Below are 18,198 nucleotides of genomic sequence, written 5' to 3' on the forward strand. Positions count from 1 at the left end.
GTATTTTATCCTCTTCAGTAACACAGATGCTGTAAAATATCGTAGACAATTATATTGTGATATATTGAGTATCGCAGAATCACAGTATTGTGATTTCATCGTTATCGTGATATGCCCTGTGATTCTCATCCCTACAGAGTCCCGCTGGTCAGCTCCGCCCCCTCGATGTGAAGATCTGTGTAAGCGCAGTAGCCAGATTATCATTAAACTCACTACATGAGCTGAATGTGAACCAGAATGCATTTCGAGTAACGCTACTAAGCAACTGACAGCCGAACAATCTAGAGCCAACAGTGAACCACCAGGGTTGCCAGATTGTTACATTGGTTTCCAGCTAAATGTCTTTTAAATTCGCCAAAATTTAAAGAAAGCCCCTAAAAACAGAAGAACTAATGTTCAGCATGACCTTAAAATAAACTGCTGTGCATTTAAATATGAAAAGATCAGTAATTACCAAAAAACATCATTTAAAAGACTGCATCTGCATGTGTGAATCATTGGCTTGCAAAAGTATTCATACCCCTTGAACTTTTTCACATTTTGTCACCTTACAACCACAAACTTAAATGTGTTTTATTGAGATTTTAAGTGACAGATCAACACAAAGTAGTACATACTTGTGAAGTGGAATGTAAATGTTTAAAAATGTTATCAAATAAAAAACGAGATTAGTGATGTATAATTTGATGATGAAAGTTAAAAAAAAAAAAATTATATATATATATATAAAAAAAAATACTTCATAGAGCCACCTTTCACTGCAATTACAGCTAATGTCATTTGGTTTATATCTCTACCAGCTTTGCATATCTAGATACTGAGATTGTTGCTCATTCTTCTTTACAAAACAGCTCAGTTCAGTCAGGTTGGATGGAAAGCATCTGTGAGATGCAGTTTTCATGTCACAGAAGCTCAATGGTATTTAGGTGAGGACTTTGACTGGGTCATTCTAACACATGAATATTCTTTGATCTAAACTATTCCACTGTAGCTCTGGCTGTTCATTGAATCTCTTGCATCCCCTTCCCAGTCTCAAGTCTTTTACTTGAGCTCCATCCAACTTTTCTTCATCTCTGACCAGCTTCTCTGTCCCTGCTGAAGAAAAGAATCTCGACAGCATGATGCTGCCACCACCACCACCAATGTTTCACTTTGCGGATGGTGTGTTCAGGATGATGAGCAGTGTTACTTTTCAGCCATACAAAGCTCTTTGTATTTAGGCCAAAAAGTTCAACTTTGGTCTCATCTGACCACAGCACCTTCTTCCACATGCTTGCTGTACAAACAGCACCTCTTATGTTTGTTTTTTTTCGACAGTGACGTTCTTCTTGCAACTCTTCTATAAAGGCCAGATTTGTGGAGTTCATATAGTTAATATAGTTGTCCTGTCTACAGATTCTTTCACCTGAGCTGTGGATTTCTGCAACTCCTCCAGAGTGACCATGGGCCTCTTGACTGCTACTCTTCTTGCTTGATCTGTCAGTTTGGGTGAACAGTTATGTCTTGGTAGGTTTGCAGTTGTAGAATACTTTTTTCCATTTTTGGATGATGGACTGAGCAGTGCTCCTTGGGATGCCTAAAGCTTGGGATATGTTTTTTATAATCTAACTCTAGCTCTAAAATCTAGCTTTAAATTTCTCCACAACTTTATATCTGACCTGTCTGGTGAGCTCCTTGGTCTTAATGATGCTGTTTGTTCACTAGTGTTCACAAACCATACAGAACAGCTGTATTTATACTGAGACTAAATTACACACAGCTGGCCTCTGTTAACTTTTCTGTTAACTATTCAGTGACTTGTTAGGGAATTGACTGCACTGGAATTTATTTTGGGGGTTCAGAGTAACTATTAGCATCACTGCTTACTCGAGGTCAGCACTAACAGCTGCCGCTTACCTACAGTATCTACAGCATTAATAAAGCTAAAGTATCTAGTGTAGCTATCTAGTGTACAGTATCTAGTGTCAGTGTCTCTCAGACATATCCTCATGGATGAAGGAGCATCACCTTCAACTAAATCTCTCAAAGACAGAACTTCTGGTCATACCAGCGAAACCATCTTTTCAACACAACTTTGCCATAACCATCGACTCTCTCTCTCCCCGACAAAGGTTGATAGGAACCTAAGTGTTCTGGTTGATGACCAGCTCTCCTTCACGCACCATGTGGCCTCAGTTGCTCGATCCTGCCGCTTTGCCCTGTACAACATCAGAAAAATTTGACAGTTTCTGACACAACAGGCCACCCAACTCCTGGTACAACAGTGGTCATCTCACGCCTCGACTACTGCAGTGCCATACTAACTGGCCTCCCGGCCTGTGTAGTAAAACCACTCCAGATGATCCAGAATGCAGCAGCACGTCTGGTCTTTAACCAGCCAAAACAGGCACATGTCACCCCACTGCTCATTGAGCTCCATTGGCTACCAGTTGATGCTCGCATCAAATTCAAAACTCTTACAATCGCCTACAAGGTGATGACAGAACCGGCTACTTCCTACTCCACTCACTCCTGAAGGCTTACGCTACCTCCCGGCCGCTGCGCTCCTCCAATGAACCATGCCTAGCCTTACCAAACAAACATTCACACAAAGCAATCCAGACTGTTCTCACAGAGTTCCCCAGTGGTGGAACAAACTACTTTCTACTATCAGATCAGGAGAATCTCTCGCTATCTTTAAGAAACTCCTGAAGACAGAGCTCTTCAAAGAGCACTTACTCTCCTAACACCTCTAACAAACTAAGTACTTCCTCATTTCCTTCTTTCCTCCTTTACTTCTCTATCCCATTATTTCCCTTTGACCTCCTTTAAGCCCTATCTAAAGATGTTTTTACCTTTAACTTCTATTACTTTTGTACTTCACTATTTTAAGTCGCTTTGGACAAAAGCTTCTGCCAAATGTAATGTAATGTAATCTACAACAATAATAAATCTACAGTATCTACAACAATAATAAATCTACAGTATCTACAGCATTAATGAAGCTACAGTATATACAGCATTATTAAAGATACAGTATCTACAACATTGTTGAAGCTACAGTATCTACAGCATTAATGAAGCTACAGTATCTACAACATTAATAAAGCTACAGTATCTACAGCATTAATGAAGCTACAGTATCTACAGCATTAATGAAGCTACAGTATCTACAGCATTAATAAAGCTACAGTGTCTACAGCATTAATGAAGCTACAGTGTCTATAGCATTAATGAAGCTACAGTATCTACATCATTAATAAAGCTACAGTATCTACAGAATTAATGAAACTACAGTATCTTCCAAGTTAAATAAGGCTGAAGTAAGTGCACCGTTACAGAGCTTCGCTAACCTTAATTTAGATCTCCTTTTTTAATTTTAAACATGGGTCAGTCAATGTGTTGATGCATGTTAATAATGCAGTGCCTGAATTTACTGGTGTTTTTCACCCCTTGCTTAGTCTAATCCCTCTCTCCCTATGAAGTGCCCAGAACAGGCCAGGCCCCCATCTCTGACATCACTGTGTGTTTGCTTGCATGCTGACCTCTGCTGTGATCCGTCACAGACTGGCCTACTCCAGTCACACTGACGGCGCTGATCAATAATCCAGAAGCTCTGTTATCTGGGCAGTAGTGTTGGGACGAGGTGTGATAGCCCTCTGTACACAGTGTTGTGATGGGACAGACGTGTGAGGAATGCTGGGACTGTTTAGAGAAGGGTTATTATTGCAGAAGCTTATCTCCTGCACTGTAAAACTCACTCTGTCAGCTCGTTCATGCTTTTCTTCACAGCACTCTGATGTGCCGGAACTTGGGCTTGCTGTGTGGGTGTGTCTGTGACATTTTACAATTCAAATGAAGCAACAGATGCCGGCAATCATATACAATACAATTCAATATTTTTAATCAACCTCATTGTAATCTATAGTTCTATAGTAATCTATGTACAAGGCTTGTCTGTGTGACATCGCAGCATTCTCTTCCTTAATTGACTGGATGGCGAGGTTGCGTTCAATGCAACCCAGCATGCACTGCAGCATGCAGCAAATCTCTTCATTGAAATGGATAGGATGTGTTGAGGCCAAAGAGCTTGTGGACACATACTGTTACTGTACAACCACCACATTAACCCTGCCAGTCCTGCACAGACAATTCTCAATTTCCTGATCAGAAAGAAATTATTAAATTAAATCAGATTAGGGTTCTGATTGTTTAGCTGCAGGGTCAAAGGTCATGTCTGTAGCAATCACTGTGCAGTAATGTTGCTTTAAAGTTCACATCAGCACTAGCACCGTAAATCACAGGGCATCTTCCGATACCAATATCACAATACGGTGATTGTGTGATACTCGATACATCACAATATAATTCTGTACAATACTTCACAGCATCTGTATTATTGAAGAGGATAAAATACTCCTAAACAATCAAATACCAGGAATTATGTATTTATTGGTGTCTGTTTCTTACAATTGACAAGCAATATTCTTCACCACAGGTTTACCCTATTCATTTTATTATGGCACCACCCATGGAGTAATGAAGCAGCAATTTTAGTAAGTCTAATTGGGGGGTGGTGCTTAAGGAGGTTAGATCTATGTTTCAATAGAGATATCCATACTTAACGCCAGCAATAGTTTATCACAAACAAAAATGATATGACAAATCACAATATTAATAATTTTTCCCTCAAAATGATTTTGTTATTCTTAAAATACAAAAAAAGTTACTGAGTTACACAGGGCCTGGTTGTTGCCGGGCTGTTGTTGTTGGACTGTTGTTGCCGGGCTATTATTCTGGGTCTGTTGTTGCTGGGCTGTTGTTGTTGGACTGTTGTTGCCGGGCAATTAATCTGGGTCTGTTGTTGCTGGGCTGTTGTTGTTGCCAGGCTATTAATCTGGGTCTGTTGTTGCTGGGCTGTTGTTGTTGGACTGTTGTTGCCGGGCTATTATTCTGGGTCTGTTGTTGCTGGGCTGTTGTTGTTGGACTGTTGTTGCCGGGCTATTATTCTGGGTCTGTTGTTGCCGGGCTGTTGTTGTTGGACTGTTGTTGCCGGGCTATTATTCTGGGTCTGGGGTGCGTTTCCCGTACAACGACGGAGCCTAGCATTGAACTAACGTGGTACGATGCATCGTTAAACTAACTAACATCTGAAGTACGACCGTTTCCCGAAACCATCGTACTTTGTTGGTACCACAGAAGTCTGATCTATGTTGGTTTGAACCACCGTGGTCTTAACTAAGGTGTTTCCAGATGTGTTCGGCCAGACTTTCCCAGCAGAAAACGTGCAAAACTCACAATCTTTAAAATATTATGCAAAAAATAATAATGTATCATTTAGGCTATTTATATTGTAATTATCACCAGAACATAACGGACAACAATACTATTGATAAAATAACAATGAACTGCAAGTAAAATGTACACAATAATTGCTATATATTAATTATTATTTGTAACAGACAGTGTTACTTAAAAAAACATACACATATTTGCTATTGCAATATTTTTTAAAAATAAAATAATCACCATTCTGAATGAGTCTTATTCAAATGAGACATGAGAAATGTGTTACTCAGTGGTTCAGCAGAGCGCCTACGACGGTGCAGCGCGCAGTGTTCTGTCGAATTGTGCAACCGATCGAGATGTGCTTCTCAACACCAGCGCCCATGCGTGGAAACATTTTTCATTTATTTATTGTTTTTTTTTTATGGTAATTCTGTTCTTTTTGGGTGCATTAAACAACCAGAAGCCCCTTGCCATTATTTTTTTTTATTTTTTATTATTTAGTATTACAAATGCGTAAATGACAGCTGATGATAATGAAAGTAATAATAAGTTAGCAATAATAAAAAACATAAGGTTTATTATCACCTCTAAAAACCCTAAACTGTCTCCTGATATTTTGATTCAGGCTTTCCAAATATTCTATAGAAAGCATGTTTAAATATGGGGCTTTTTCTAGCAATTTTATATTTAAAAATTAAATATGCACTAGGGTAGTACGGTTTGACAGGGTAGCAAAACTCGACAGAACACCGGATGGAAACCTAGTTCGAATCCCAGTCGTGGTTTTATTCTCTTAATGTTTTATTTTTCATAATGGCAATTAATGTTATTATTTTTTACATAAATATTAATGTAGCCTACATATTTCTACGTATTTCCTGTAATATATTATTTAACAAATACTAATTGATAACATTTGTATAGGCCTAGAAACACACGTTGTATTGGCTAAATGATACATTTTCTTTATTCACACTCTGTCTGGCCCTGTTACCTCCAGAGGATGCTATAGTTGCTGGGCTGTAGTTTTGGGGATGAAGTTGCCGTGCTATTGTTCTGGGGCTAAAATTGTTGGGCTGTTGTTTTGGGTCTAAAAATGGCGGGCTTTGGTGCCGGGCTGTTGTTCTGAGGCTGAAATTGCCAGGCTGTTGTTCTGGGGCTAAAGTGTGTTGTTGTCGGCCTGCTTTTGCCAGGCTGTTGGTCAGCCTTTGTCCCTCAAGTGTTTACAGATGGGCTGTGCTGACTCAGTTGTGCGTCAGAGCGTAGAGTCTCTCCTTGAACTCGGCGGGTTTGTGATTGCGGCTCAGCGGGTCAATAAACTACAGCACAGAGGTCGACAGCGCCGGGGTATAAATACACCGCACAGCAGCAGGGCCTAATCACACCAGCCTGAGAAGCAAACAGCTTTATCACTCAGAACTACTTTACTTATTACAGAATCTTTGTTTTAATCTAGCTTTATTTCATTTAATCTAGCAGTTAATTCAGTGAGTGATTCAGTGAAAGTGAGTCAGTAAGAGTGAGTCAGTGATTTAGTCAGAGTGATTCAGTGAGAGCAGAAGCGGAACCATGCTGAGACACTGCGGATTTTGCGGGTCCAGGGGAATTTTTCAGAGTCGGACCGACTTCCTGCACAGCGAGGCCGGCATGTCTGTCGTTCGACGAGCCGCTGCGCTCCTCACATTATCCAGGTAATAATCTATAATCCGCCGCCGGTCTGCGCGTTTATTTATCGCGGCTGCAGCGAGTTCTGCTAAAGATTCAACCGCTGTATGACTCCGAGTTTGAATCAGATATTGTGTTAAAATGATTCACTGATTGATCCGCACTAACGGTGTTCAGACCGCGCGGTGCTGAATCACTGAATCAAAATAAGATTTTATTAAACTGCACTGATTATTCTGTACTCGGATTTAAAGGAATCGATTCTAAGAATCGTATCCTCACAGCAGTTCTAAAAATCACAAATCACAGCAAAGAAAACGAAGAATGTTTATTGTTTTGATCAGATACAAAATTATTTATTATTTAAAATATATTTTAAATTGTAGAAATGTGGATTGTCGCTCTTGTATTTACACTGTAGATTTGTCAATTTAATCCAAATACTGCAAATAACAGAATCAATAGTCAGAAACAAACATACCAGAACACATCAAAAAGATAAACTTCAGAAGCAAAAAAATGAGTTTTGTAAGCCTTTGTATCTAAGAGTGACATTAAAAAGTGGTAAAACTAATAATTAAAAAAACCTTCTAAGAGTAATTGTAAAATTTAATATTTAAATGCCAGCAATAAAATCTAACACGATTCAATAAAATAAAAGTGAAAGAAAGTGTAATGATGATAATCTTATAAGAATGTATTCCTTATTTTCACATCAAATTAAACATAAAACTGAGTTTGCGCGTGTCTGCGCGCAAACCTGTCAGAACTTTTTGAATCGACTCTCGAATCGATTCGGGAGTTGTGATCCACTCCCAGCTTTACAGAATCATTGTTTTAAACTGAATCATTGTTTTAAATGGTGTGAAGCTGCGACTCCACGAGTGATTTACTGCATTAATTATAAAGAGTTTAAACGTTTGCTTTTATTTACTATTTTTAAGGGGAGCGACGACCGCCCTCTGCAGCAACCGGAAATCTGCCCGCCAGCTGCTGCGCATGCCTGCATCCTCAAAAACGCACGCCGCTGGGTTCAGCATCGCCAGCACACTCTGCTCCGTGCCCTTCATACAGGTATAACACTCACCTGATTTAACTATACAAGTCACCTGATCTACACATGTTCTATATCTTGATAATTCACAGCACTAAACACTGCAACCCACTAATACACACTATTACAGTAAAAAGCTAAACTTCATTATTAGAGGAGAAAGCATTTTCTAGTGCTGCTCACATCACCACACACACACCCAACACAAACATTGTACTTTAACTTAATATAAACTAAATAAGCGCTTCCTCTTGTCATCTCCAGCACAACGAAAACCTTTCTCACGAGTCGCTAATCCGCCGGGCATCCTGCCTGCTCACCGACAGCGCCAACACCTACCTGTCGCAGACCACGCTGGCCCTCTCCGACGCCCTCACCCTCTACACCACAGTAAGTTCTGGGGTTCGTGCCGCCCAGCATTAATCCTCTCAGATTTAAACAAACCAAACTGTAGCTTAACAATAACACTCTATTTAAACTCTGTGAAACAGCAGGGAACTATTAAGAATATTTAGATATTGGAATTGGAATATAAATCATAAATAAATCCACTGTTTTTAAATGAAGCAGACACACTGGCTCATTTATGTTAATGAGCTCACTAACAAAAACATAATGGGCAGTATTGAGTTCATGCCCATATTTTATATCATAAATTGATAATGTAATTATTGTGACAGGCTTATATTTAAAGGTAACTTTATAATACGGGTTTGTTAACAGTACGTACTACTGAGTTACTCAGCTAATTATTAATTGACACTAGTTAATACATTACTCATTACATTTTTCATTTTATTATTATTTAACAGATACATTGTTATGCATTCCATTTACTAATGTGTAAGAAATGTTTAACTAGTGTCCATTAATAATTAGAGGAGACGTTTCTAAAGCATTTAATAATGTTTATTGCTTTTGTAAGTACTGTTATTTGGTGACCTGTATGGAGTGTTGAGTTTAAAACCTGTATAAATATCAGTGTATTAGTCTAGTCTGGGTGCAGGGTTATAATGTGAGCACTGATTTTCTGTAATAATTGTGTGTGTAGTTGAGAAAATAGTGCAGTAAGTCATGGTGTGTGTGTGTGTCTGTGTGTGTTCTCAGGCTCTGCACACTCTGATCGCTCTGCAGAAGCGATATCTGAACTCTATAGGGAAGCTCACGCCTGCAGAGGAGGACAGTATCTGGCAGGTGATCATCGGTCAGAGAGTTGAGGTAATGTCCAACGTCCACAACTGATCACTTCTTTCAACTGTCATCACTTTCACTGATCACCACTTATAACCATCACATTAATCACTGCTTTCACTGATCACCGTTTTCACCAATCACACCAAACCCCACTTTGACCGATCACTGCTTTTACTGATCACCCCTTTCACTGATCGCCGCTTTCATTGATCACTGTTTTCACCGATTGTCGCTTCACACTGATTATCACTTATATTGATCACACCAATCATTGCTTTAATTGATCACCACTTTCATCAGTCATACCAAACACTGATTACACCGTTCAGTGCCTTCACCAATTGCAACAATCACAGCTTTCACCTATCACCACTATCAGCGATCACAACAATCACCTCTTTTAACAATCACAGCATTTACAGTATGTGTGTATTGATGTTGTTGAGTTAAGTCCCGTGTTTGTGTGTGTGTGTTGGAACAGGTGAGCGAGCGGCTGGATGAATGTACGCGCTTCGAGTCGAGTTGGGTGACCGCGGTCGGGCTGTGTGAGCTGGCGGTGGAGGCAGCGTATAACTCAGGTGTGTACAGAGTTCATAGAGCTGTGTGTGGTTCTGTGTGTGTTGGGCAGGGCTTGTTCTGGTTCTGGGTCTGGTTTTGGTCAGCTGACCTGCTCTGTTGCGTCTGCAGGGGCAGAACATGCGTCCATGGCACTGAAGAACGGCCTGCAGGTGGCGCAGTCGAAGGTACAGGAGATGCGGGAGCTGCGGGCGGTGGCAGAGAAGAGCCTGGCGGAGATTAAAGCCGAGGAGATCCAGCGCATGGCAGAGTATGCGTCCAGCATCAAGCGGCAAGACCTGGAGGACATTCCCGAGGCCTACCTCCGCGAGGACTGAGCAGCAGAACCGGGACAGAGAGGAGAACCTCAGGAAGAACTGAACTGAGAACTAAGCTCTCTTCACTCTGAGAGCATCATCGAGGATCGCAGCATTGCCTGAGTAAAAAATCCAGGGGGATTGGCCATGTCATTATGTGTTTGATTATATTAAGGGGAAAAGAACATCTTTATGGTTTATTTTGAACTAAAAAGGAATCAGTCAGTCATTTCTCTGCAGAATTTTCTGATTATGATATTTGAGAAATCATATTTTCATGCTCCGTTAGGATTCTAATCAACCGTCTAATAATAATGGAATAATACTTTTTTTTTTTTAAGAACCTCTATCAAATGTGTGAGACAATAAAATCAGAACTCAAACCACAAATGCAATTAAAAACAATGTTGTAAAAAGTTCTGTAATTGCAAAAATATATTATGCTAAAATCAATGTTTGTTCTCAAATTCCACCAAAAAACTGCACGTGTTTAGAGTAATTTAAATATTAACAGAAAAGCTGTATTATTGAAAGACCCACAGCGCCCTCTAGTGGACTTTACTAGCCTTTCATCCCTTCCTTCTGAAGGGTCTCCCTCCTGTTCTGTAAAACCGTGTGTGTGTGTGTGTATTCTGTAAGAATAGAAAAGGAAAGATACATTGCAGAGATATGACACTAATAATATTGTGTATATTAAGAATGTCTGTTTAATGGAATTGCGCTTTGTTCCGTTTTTGTGTACATTTGTGTTTCCAGATAATTAATCTATGGATATGTATTATTATAAATTTATATAAACTAAATAAATTATTTTTTCTATTGATTCATTTTCTGCCTGTGTCCTTCTTCCACACAGCCGCTGAACTTCATTATATAATAAAAATTTCTGATTATGATTTTTCTATTTACAGTCATATGAAAAGGTTTGGGCACCCCTATTAATCTATTTTTAGTTCTAAATATTTGTGTGTTTGCAACAGCCATTTCAGTTTGATATATCTAATAACTGATGGCCACAGTAAAATTTAAGGATTGAAATGAGGTTTATTGTACTAACAGAAAATGTGCAATATGCATTAAACCAAAATTTGACCGGTGCAAAAGTATGGGCACCCTTATCATTTTATTGATTTTGAATACTCCTAACTACTTTTTACTGACTTACTGAAGCACCAAAACAACTCTCAAATGATCTAAAAACAAAGATTGTTCAACATAGTTGTTCAGGGGAAGGATACAAAAAGTTGTCTCAGAGATCTAACCTGTCAGTTTCCACTGTGAGGAACATAGTAAGGAAATGGAAGACCACAGGGACAGTTCTTGTTAAGCCCAGAAGTGGCAGGACAAGAAAAATATCAGAAAGGCAGAGAAGAAGAATGGTGAGAACAGTCAAGGACAATCCACAGACCACCTCCAAAGAGAAGAAGCCATTTCTGCAAGCACACCACAGTCGCCTGTGCTTTTGCCTACCTCAGGCGACTCTGTTTTTGGCGTGCTTGCAGAAATGCAACTTTTTGTATCCTCCCCCTGAACAACTATGTTGAACAATCTTTGTTTTTAGATCATTTGAGAGTTGTTTTGATGAGCCTATGATGCCACTCTTCAGAGGAGATTCAAATAGGAGAACAACTTGCAACTGGCCACCTTAAATACCTTTTCTCATGATTGGATACACCTGGCTATGAAGTTCAAAGCTCAATGAGGTTACCAAACCAATTGTGTGCTTCAGTAAAAAGTAGTTAGGAGTTTTTAAATCAATAAAATGATAAGGGGGCCCATACTTTTGCACCGGTCAAATTTTGGTTTAATCCATATTGCACATTTTCTGTTTCCATCAGTTATTAGATATATCAAACTGAAATGGCTGTTGCAAACACCCAAATATTTAGAACTAATTAATAGGGGTGCCCAAACTTTTTCATATGATTGTATATGTATATATTTGAGTAAAATGAACATTGTGGTTTTATTCTATAAAATACAGACAACATATCTTCCAAGTTACCAATACAAATATTGTCATTTATTTGCAGAAAATGGTCAAACAAATGAAAAAGGTACAGTGGTTTCAAACCTTCGTATTCATTTAGAAACAACAATGTTAATGTTTTAAGAGTTCAGAAATTAATATTTCGTGAAATTACCATGATTTTTATCACAGTATTTATGCATCTTGACAAGCTCTCCACAAGTCTTTCACACTGCTTTTGGGTGACCTTATTCCACTCTGACTAGTAGCGGTCACACATCCGATCTTTTCCATCACCTCAAGCAGATCCACCCCATAGGATACTCTGAAAATCTAAAAACAGGGCATCAAAAATGTCCCAGCCAACCTGTTCCTGAAACACAGTCACTAGCATTCGTGCCAACCAATGTAACCTCCAGGCAGCAGAAACGGTGGCTGCATTTCTGCCGTATAATAAACATTCCAAACGCCATAAAGACATCTCTAAAATTCTGACGAACGTCTTGGCTAATGACATGATGCCACACAGTAAGGTGGAAAACGAGGGATTTAGGAAATGATGATGCCAGTCAAGCGCCGATATGAGCTTCCGCCGATATTTTTCCCGCACAGCTATTCCAAAACTTTATGACTAAGTAAAGGAAAGGGTGCCAGGGCATCAGCCTCGCATTTTGCATCTACAGAACAACCTGTGGTCTATCAGAACCTACGAACCTTACATGACCCTGACAGTTCATTCCATCAACCCAGAATGGAAGCTTGTCAGTTTATGCATCCAGACGGTCTACTTTCGGGAGGATTACACAGACAAGGCAGTTGCAAAGGGAACTCAGCGAGGACCGCCAGGTCTGTATTACCACAGACAGCAGGACCAATATCATCAAAGCTGCTGAACTGAACAGATCAGGGCCGTGAAAAGGCCTTTGGAGGGGCATGTGCTCAAAGTCAAAAGGGCGCACATCGAGCACGAATTTGAAACACTATACAGAAACATACTTTACAATATAACTGGTTGATTTGTGGTCTTACTTTGGTGTTACTATAAACTACAAATGAGCAGAGGTCACGTTAGATCAGTGTTTCTCAACCCTGTTCCTGCATATTCTACTGCATATTCCTGCTTTAAAGGCACTTAATAAAGTAAGTGGTGGTATGATGTGTCTAATACACTGATATAATCAGTATAATAATCATAATGATATAATTATTTATTTATGATCCATAGGGGGTTAAGATATTTTAACAGGTAAAGTAGATAAAGGATTGTTAATTAGTAGATCAGTTGCATCCTGTGAAAAACACATTTTAGTTCAGTGATCAGGGTTAAGAAGCTAAATGAATTTTCATTTATTACTGTAATGCTAAATTAATTAACACAATTTGAAATGAAATGGTTATTCGCTGATCGGGCACATTACCTTTTTTTCTCAAACCTTGACTACCTGTATAAACTAGCTAATTTCAAAGTTAAGCTAACTGAATCACAAGCTGTATTTTATTAATCACACAGTGAGTTTGATCTGTGTGTTTTGATTAGTGTTATCAGAAAAAGTTTAAATATCTCCATATATCCCGTTTAGTTTTAACTTCAGCTGCTGCTGAACCCGCGGCCCATACTCACAGCGAGGGGGGCTTTCCCATTCACAATGACTCCAGCAATCTGATTGGCTGTTTCTCCTGAAAGGCGGGACTTTCTCCTTGAATCGGCTCCGTGATTGGCGTTTAAAGCTTTCCGGTGCACACACTCCTGATTAATACTTTTTTATAAAATATAATATGGTAAATTTACGGGGAAATGTTAATACGTGAAGAGGGCGGGAAAGAGGGGTAAAATACTTTAGTTTTTCGGCCAAAATGTGTATTCCTTTTACATATACACTTACAAAAAATTAAATACGTTTGATTAAAGGGCAATTTGGGCAGTAAGAGCCAATGGGGCCAAGTGGGTTGTGTATGACTGAAGAGCATTACACTGCATCATGAGGTGCTGCTACTTGGCTCTACACCATACACAGAAATAGATATTACTTAGTATTGGTTTATTGTTATGACAATTTTTATTTCACCCACCTAAAAAGTGATTTTATAGGCCATTAATTTATTGTTTATTTGTCTAAATTAGTTGCATTAAACAAATAGCTTAAATTAAATTAAACAAATTAACTTAAATTAATTTGTGTTTTCTTGGCTTGGATGTTTACCACATTAGGTGTAAAATAAAAACTTATTTAACACACTATTTATATTTATGTTTCCTGTAAAACACATATTAAGAAGTAGGGAACATATCGTTAAAATAAAAAATAAAAATAAGAACTAACACTGCAACATTTTTCTTTCTTTCCATCAGAGCGAGTTAACCGAGACAAGCGGGTAGACCGGGCAGTTGGGGTCTGTAAAAAGATTGTGGCTTCCTTCCCCTTCTCATGGAAGAAGAAGCGGGACCTTGCAGCTGCCCAGGACCAGTATCACATGCTCATTAGTGAGACACCAACAAGATGGGGCTCCCGCCAGCAAATGGTGAAGCGGGTTCTGGAGCAGAAAAGGGCCATTACAGAGGTCCTCTCAAAGAAGAAAAAGACCAAGGTGCTGGTGCCCATCTACAGATGCAGCTCTCAGACCACTTATTGACTTCACTGGTGCCTTGTCCGCTGAGTTCTATACATGGCCTGTGTATTGTTCTTAAAATCAGTGATGCATCTCTTCAACACCTCCATCTTGAAGGAAACTGATGAAGACAGAGCTCACCCATTCCATAAAAACAACAGTGATGGGATACCTAAACGAAAAGTATGGTGACCCAGCCACACATGATCTACTTGACATGGAATGTCTCGTTGAACCAAGATTCAAGCTGCAGTACACGCAGGAGAAGAAGAGAGAACGCATCAAAGAGTAAGCCGTTTTGGAGATGCTGGGGGAAGAGAAAGATGTACAAAAGGAAAAAGAGTCCTGAGAAGAAGCTGAAGCAGTGCCACCACCCAAGAAAACAAAGCGGTCTTCGGCCAGCTTTTTTTCAATCAGGCCTGCCACTATCAACATGGATAGCTTGAGTGCACAGCAAAGAGTTGAGAGGGAGCTTGGCAACTTGGCAAGTCTCCAAATGCTGAAAATGACTCAAATTCTTTAGATTGGTGAAAAGTCTACCAAAAGAACAGCCCCAGGTTTAGCCAACTGGCAAAACAGTACTTGTGCATTCAGGCCTTAAGCTCACCCTCTCAGAGGGTTTTTAGCACATGTGGAAACATTATCACATGTACAGCAGTTGGACAATACAACTGAAACACCTGTCATTTTAGTGTGGGAGGTTTCATGGCTTAATTGGACCAGCCTTCATTAATTGCACATTACACCAGTAAGAGCAGAGTGTGAAGATTCAATTAGCAGGGTAAGAGCACAGTTTTTCAGTTTCTCAGAAGGACGAACCACATCCAACAGGATTAACTGTGGACGCTGTAAGAGGAAGCTGTCTGAAAGGGATGTTCGGGTGCTAACCCGGATTGTATCCAAAAAACATAAAACCATGGCTGCCCAAATCACGGCAGAATTCAATGTGCACCTCAACTCTCCTGTTTCCACCAGAACTGTCCATCACCACAATAAATTATTGTGGTCTAAAACCAGATGTTTCAGTTTCATTGTCCAACCCCTGTAGAAGGGCAGCTCTGAAGTGAGATACTGTAGACCAGCTGGTATTTCTTTTCAGAAACCTTTAGGATTCTCCATAAGGTTTAATCAACTTTCAAACATGTCCCTGCAGCAGCAGCACATTTGATTCTTTTTCTATATTCTGCAGTGGCTGTGAGCGTTTACGTTCTTTATCCTTGCTGAAGAAATTTTACCTGTTTCCTCAGTTTACAAAATAAGAAACTCTACCTCTTATAATTGTAAGTTATTTTAAGTTATGTTGATATTGCCTGTTTGTTTGACGGGATGCACTTTTGCTTGAATCTGTTCAGTCTGTTTACACAAGAATATGAAACTACCTCTATTGCAATTAAGTTATTTATATTGATAAAGTCTAGAGGTATGTTTACTTGACTGGGATGTCATGTTCCATGTATGCATTTGAAGGCTTTTATGCTTTAAAAAATTTTTTTAACTGGCTGAAGCACTTTTGTTTTAACCTGTTTACTCTGTTTACCAAAGAATAAGAAACTCTACCTCTGTTGTAATTAAAACTTAGTTATTTATATTAATAAGGCCTAGAGGTCTTTCTTGTTTGTATATGAAGGCAGTTTGCAAGTAAAATGTGAACGCTGATTTATGTGGACCATTTTTTTTTCTAAAAGTATTATGACTATATATATATATATATATATTTTGTAGGAGGACTTAAGTTTAATTTTTGTCACGCTCTCGTCTTGCTCTGTCTCCTTCTTGCCTGCTCTGTGTCGTTTCTGTGTTTTTGTTTAACTGTTCCCACGTGCTCCCGTCTCCTCCTGTGCTCCCCTGTACTTTTCCATTCTCATGTACTCTGTCTTGTCTAATTTACTAGCTCCGCCCCCCTTGTAACCTGCCAGGATGTATCCAGTTTCGTGTGTGTGCTTCCAGTGTATACATAGTCCTGGTGTTTCAGTGTGTCTTGTCAGTCTTTGCACTAACCTCTGTTGTTTTGTCTATTCTCGCGTCTTTCTGGTTATTCTCATTGTTTATTGACCCTTGTTTACTTCTTGTTTATTCTTGTTTATTTTCTTGTCCTGTTAATTTTATTCAGTCTTGTTTTAGTTCCTTGTTTGTTTTCTCATTTACCCTCCCTGTTTGTTCTCCTCGCCTCTCGTTTGTTTTGATTTGTTTCTTTATTTCTTTGCTTGTTTATTTGTTTATTTATCAATAAAATTTTCCTTACCTGCATTTACATCCACCTCCACATTTCCCTGCCTGGCCTCCCTAACAATTTTAGACACTAGGTACAGTGTCAGGAATACCAAGGCAGGGTGACGAGGAAAGCGGACACAAGTGCAGGTAGGGTGAAATCAATAAATAATAATTTAATAAATAAATAACAAGTAACAAAGAAACAAGAAACAAGTAAACACTTAAATACGGAACAGGGAGATATATACAAGGAACAAGGGAGTGAACCAAATAAATGAAACTAGATAAACAAATAACCAATAACCAAAACAAACCAGTAAGAGAACATAAACTAAGCAAAACAATAAGTACTAATGATAAACAAACAGGGAGTAAATAAACAAAGAAACAAACGAGGTAAGAACACAAAGAAACTAGAAACTACCAAGAATAACCAAGAAGATAAACAAAACTAAACAGGGCAGGGATATATATTTACAAGGGAAAACAAACAAGAAGCTAATACTAGACAGGGAAAAACTAGGCTGGACAATAATAAATAAACTAAGCAGAAAGGAACTAAACACTAAGCAGGGAACTGGGGAAACGAGGAAGAAACAAGAAACTAGAAAACTAAACAAGAAATAAACACGGAGCAAGAACTAGGGCTATGAAACGCAAAAATGTTTCAGATGTTGAAATGTAAAAAATATTGCACAGTCCCAGGTTGTAGGAAAATTAGATTTTAAAAAAATTGTGCAAAATAGTAACAGATTGTTACGTGGGAGACGGAGGGATGGACGTAAGTGCAAATATATATTTTATTTAAACAAACAAGATAAATCAAAACAAACAAAACGCGGGTAACGCAAAAAAACAAGGCTTGGATGATATCAAACTAGAAACACAGACTAAGAAACTAAGACTAGGAAGTATACGGGCAGTAAGGATACATACAGGATACAAACTACAAAATACAAAAGACTCGACACTGAACATACAAACAGACGGGCTTAAATACATGAGGAGAGTGAGAAACACCTGGGCTAGGATGACGAGGGGGCGGGGTTACAGACCAGACACAGGTGAGAACACTAATAGCTAGGGCAGGGCTGGGGCGGAGCTAGGGTGGAGACAGGTACAAAAACAACAACACAAGCACATGGCTGGGAAACATGACAGGTAAACAGAGGGGCAGGAGCACAAGAGACAAAATAAGGCAGAAACAGAAGACAGACATGGGCTAAGGTGTAACATAACCCCCCCTCAACGGCGCCACTACCAGAGGCGCCGAGAGAGAGGGAACAGGGACTGGACAGGGGACACGAACGGAGACTGGACAGAGGACTGGACAGGGAATGGAAACTGGACAGGAGACG

General features: G+C 39.3%; 1 protein-coding gene across 1 annotated transcript; it reads left to right on the top strand.

Moving 5' to 3' along the window:
* Window positions 1-6,643: 6,643 nt before the first annotated feature.
* diabloa (diablo, IAP-binding mitochondrial protein a) lies at window positions 6,644-10,876 on the top strand. Its single transcript, XM_007237711.4, has 6 exons — window positions 6,644-6,959; window positions 7,878-8,007; window positions 8,252-8,377; window positions 9,095-9,205; window positions 9,663-9,759; window positions 9,869-10,876. The coding sequence occupies exons 1-6, from the start codon at window positions 6,838-6,840 to the stop codon at window positions 10,072-10,074; spliced, it is 792 nt and encodes a 263-aa protein (XP_007237773.1). The 5' UTR covers window positions 6,644-6,837; the 3' UTR covers window positions 10,075-10,876.
* The last annotated feature ends 7,322 nt before the right edge of the window (window positions 10,877-18,198 follow it).

The sequence above is a fragment of the Astyanax mexicanus genome, chromosome 18 (genome assembly GCF_023375975.1).
Source record: "Astyanax mexicanus isolate ESR-SI-001 chromosome 18, AstMex3_surface, whole genome shotgun sequence".
NCBI lineage: Eukaryota > Metazoa > Chordata > Actinopteri > Characiformes > Acestrorhamphidae > Astyanax > Astyanax mexicanus.